This window comes from Teleopsis dalmanni, unplaced genomic scaffold (genome assembly GCF_002237135.1).
Source record: "Teleopsis dalmanni isolate 2A unplaced genomic scaffold, ASM223713v2 unscaffolded_contig_4082, whole genome shotgun sequence".
NCBI lineage: Eukaryota > Metazoa > Arthropoda > Insecta > Diptera > Diopsidae > Teleopsis > Teleopsis dalmanni.
The window spans coordinates 557-3,726 of record NW_024035464.1 but is presented as its reverse complement, the minus strand read 5'-3'; the positions used below and the strand labels follow the sequence as shown (position 1 = coordinate 3,726).

The following is a 3,170-nucleotide window of genomic DNA, read 5'->3' as shown; positions in this document are numbered from 1 at the left end:
TAAACTAGGATGTTTCACAAAAGGACAAGTTAAGTTGTCAGTAAAAGCAGGGTCGGTTCCAAAATTTTTTAAACCCAGGCCGGTGCCATTAGCAATTAAAGATAAAGTTGAAAAGCAAATAAAGGATTTAGTAAATATGGATGTGTTAGAACCGATAGAGTTTAGTGAATGGGCAACGCCGATAGTACCTGTATTAAAAAAGAACGGTCAGGTGAGGATTTGTGGAGACTTCAAAGTAACAGTAAATCCAGTCCTAATTGTGGACAAATATCCTTTGCCACGTATTGAAGAATTATTTGCAAAGTTACAGGGAGGTGATGAATTCACTAAATTAGATCTTACCATGGCATATCAACAGATGGAGTTGGATGAAGATTCAAGAAAATTTACCACCATTTCAACAACTAAAGGGTTGTTTCAATATAAACGTTTAGTCTACGGGTTGGCATCCGCTCCGGCAATTTTCCAAAAAATTATGGAAAATTTGTTGCTAAAAATTGAGGGAGTAGTTGTTTTTATTGATGATATACTGATCACAGCAGGGAATAGAGTTGAACACGTTAAACGAGTAAAACAAGTGTTAAGTGTTTTACAAGATGCAGGGTTTTCATTATCCCTAGAAAAGTGTAATTTTTTTTGTAAAAAAGTGGAATATTTAGGTCATATTATCGATAAAGAGGGGTTGCATACTAACCCTGAAAAAATTAAGATGATCAAAGATATTGCTTATCCAAAAAATCTGAAAGAGCTTCAAGCATTTTTGGGAATGATAAATTTTTATAGACGCTTTTTACCAAATCTGGCAAATATAGCTTCCCCATTGTATGACTTAATGAAGGGAGATAGTCAGTTTGTCTGGACAAACGAATGTTCTAAAGCAATAGATAAATTAAAGAATTTAGTAATAGCGGATAAATGTCTGACACATTTTAATCCGGAGTTTGGAACAAAGTTAACAGTAGATGCAAGTCCGATTGGCGTGGGAGCAGTACTTTCACAGGTAGCGCCAGACGGTGTTGAAAAGCCAATCGAATTCGCTTCAAGAATTTTGAAGCCAGTAGAAAGAAAGTACTCTCAATTGGATAGGGAGGCAGTAGCTATTTTGTTTGGTGTTACCAAGTTTCACCAATATCTGTATGGACGTAAATTTATACTTGTGACAGATAATAAACCCTTACAGTATATTTTTAATCCTAAAAAAGGTATACCGCAGATGGCGGCAAACAGATTACAACGTATTGCGTTAGCATTGTCGGGTTACAATTTTCAGGTTGAGCATATCAGATCAACACAAAATGTAGCAGATTACTTTTCAAGATTTCCGTCCAAAATCTTCTGTGAAAATAAATGGTTAGAGTCTGATGTGTATTTTAACTATGTTAAAGAAAGCAACAAAATTCAGTTAGATTTAGAGTTAGTAAAAAAAGAGACTGAAAAAGATAAGGTGCTACAAAAAGTTAAAGAGTATATCCTTAAGGGTTGGCCAAGCAAATGCAGAGATGTAGATATGGAACAATATTTTAGGAAGAAGAATGAACTATCTTATGAGCAAAATTGTGTTTTCTGGGCTTATCGAATTGTAATTCCTAAAAGCTTACAACATAAGGTAGTGGAATTATTACACTCATCACACATGGGAATAGTGAAAATGAAGTCTAGGGCAAGAGAATGTTCTTGGTGGCCAAAACAAACTAAAGATTTAGAAATAGCAGTTAAAGGTTGTGAGCCTTGTCTTAAAACAAGGGCAGATCCACCTAAGCAGGAATTAAAAGTATGGAAGTGGCCAGACAAACCTTGGAGTAGGGTGCACATTGATTTTTTTGGACCATGTTTTAAGCGATGGTGTTTAATTATAATTGATGCACATACCAAGTGGATTGAATGTATTGACATGGGTAGAAATACAACTAGTAAGGCAGTAATAGAAAAATTGCAGGATGTTTTTGCACGTTTTGGACTGCCACATGAATTAGTGTCTGATAATGGAACTGCATTTGTATCCAACGAGTTTAAAATATATTTAAAGAATTGTGGTATTAAGCATTTCACAACTCCGGTAGGGTATCCTGCAACTAATGGTCAGGCAGAAAATGCGGTTAAAACCGTAAAAAACGCGTTAAAGCGAAGTCTACTTAATGTTGATTCAGGAAATTTTAATGTAGTATTAAATAAATTTTTGTTTGATTATCGTAATACTAAACACTGTAGTACAGGTATTGCGCCAGCTACGTTAATGTTTGGTCGTCAGTTGCGGACAAAACTAGATTTATTTAATCCACATAGAAAAGTTGAAATAAATGTAAATGTAAACAAAATAGTAGAAGAAAGTCAAAACAAGCAAAAGAAATATTATGGATCGAGGAACAATAGGTTCAAAGAAAATGAGGCCGTGATGATAAAAGATTATTCCATACCAGGCCGAGTAAGTTGGGCAAAAGGCTATGTATCTAAAAAGTTAGGAAGACAGATATATATAGTTAAAACTGAAAATGGAAAAAACTGGAAAAGGCATGCAAATCAAATGATTGGTTGTAAGAAAAATTTTCAGGAGGAAGAAAATAGGTCTAAATTATTTAAAGAACCAATAGTTGAGGCAAATATTGGTAGTAAGGCAAAAGATATTGTAAGTCAAAAAGTGGAAGAAAATATTGTAGATCAGAAAGGAAAAATTAATTACAAGTATAATTTGAGAACACGTAAATTTAAAGATAACATGAAACAATTGTAAAGGGGGGGTATTGTAATATGGTCACGTCAAAATTATTGTTAATAGGTGGTACGCTTTTAATCTGTCGAATAGCTCGCTACTACTTAGTTGGTAAGTGATTATAAAAATGCTATATTTCAAGTCGTTAAGTCTCACGTGAATCAAGAACAATTCTAATTTTTTATAAAATCTTATAATACAATTAAATTAAATTAGAGTGATACAAAATTACAAAATGTATATAAGAAAAAAATGTTTCGCGCTACTCGACCGTTTTCGCTGAACACCACGAAGCAACTGACTAACTCTGCTCTTTGTAGTCATGGCAACAAGAATTCGTTTGTTCTGCTCTCTTGTCGTACTGCACAAACACACCCCACATATATATATGCATTTATATATATATATATATGCATTTATATATATATATATATGCATTTATATATATATATATATGCATTTA

General features: G+C 33.4%; 1 protein-coding gene across 1 annotated transcript; it reads left to right on the top strand.

The window, feature by feature from the left end:
• The first annotated feature begins 136 nt into the window (after nt 1-136).
• On the top strand, nt 137-2,728 carry LOC119665243 (uncharacterized protein K02A2.6-like). Its single transcript, XM_038074526.1, has one exon. The coding sequence runs from the start codon at nt 137-139 to the stop codon at nt 2,726-2,728; it is 2,592 nt and encodes an 863-aa protein (XP_037930454.1).
• The last annotated feature ends 442 nt before the right edge of the window (nt 2,729-3,170 follow it).

Excerpts from the sequence above, each read along its gene's own strand:
- LOC119665243 (XM_038074526.1), top strand. The coding sequence starts at position 137 with ATGGATGTGTTAGAACCGATAGAGTTTAGTGAATGGGCAACGCCGATA.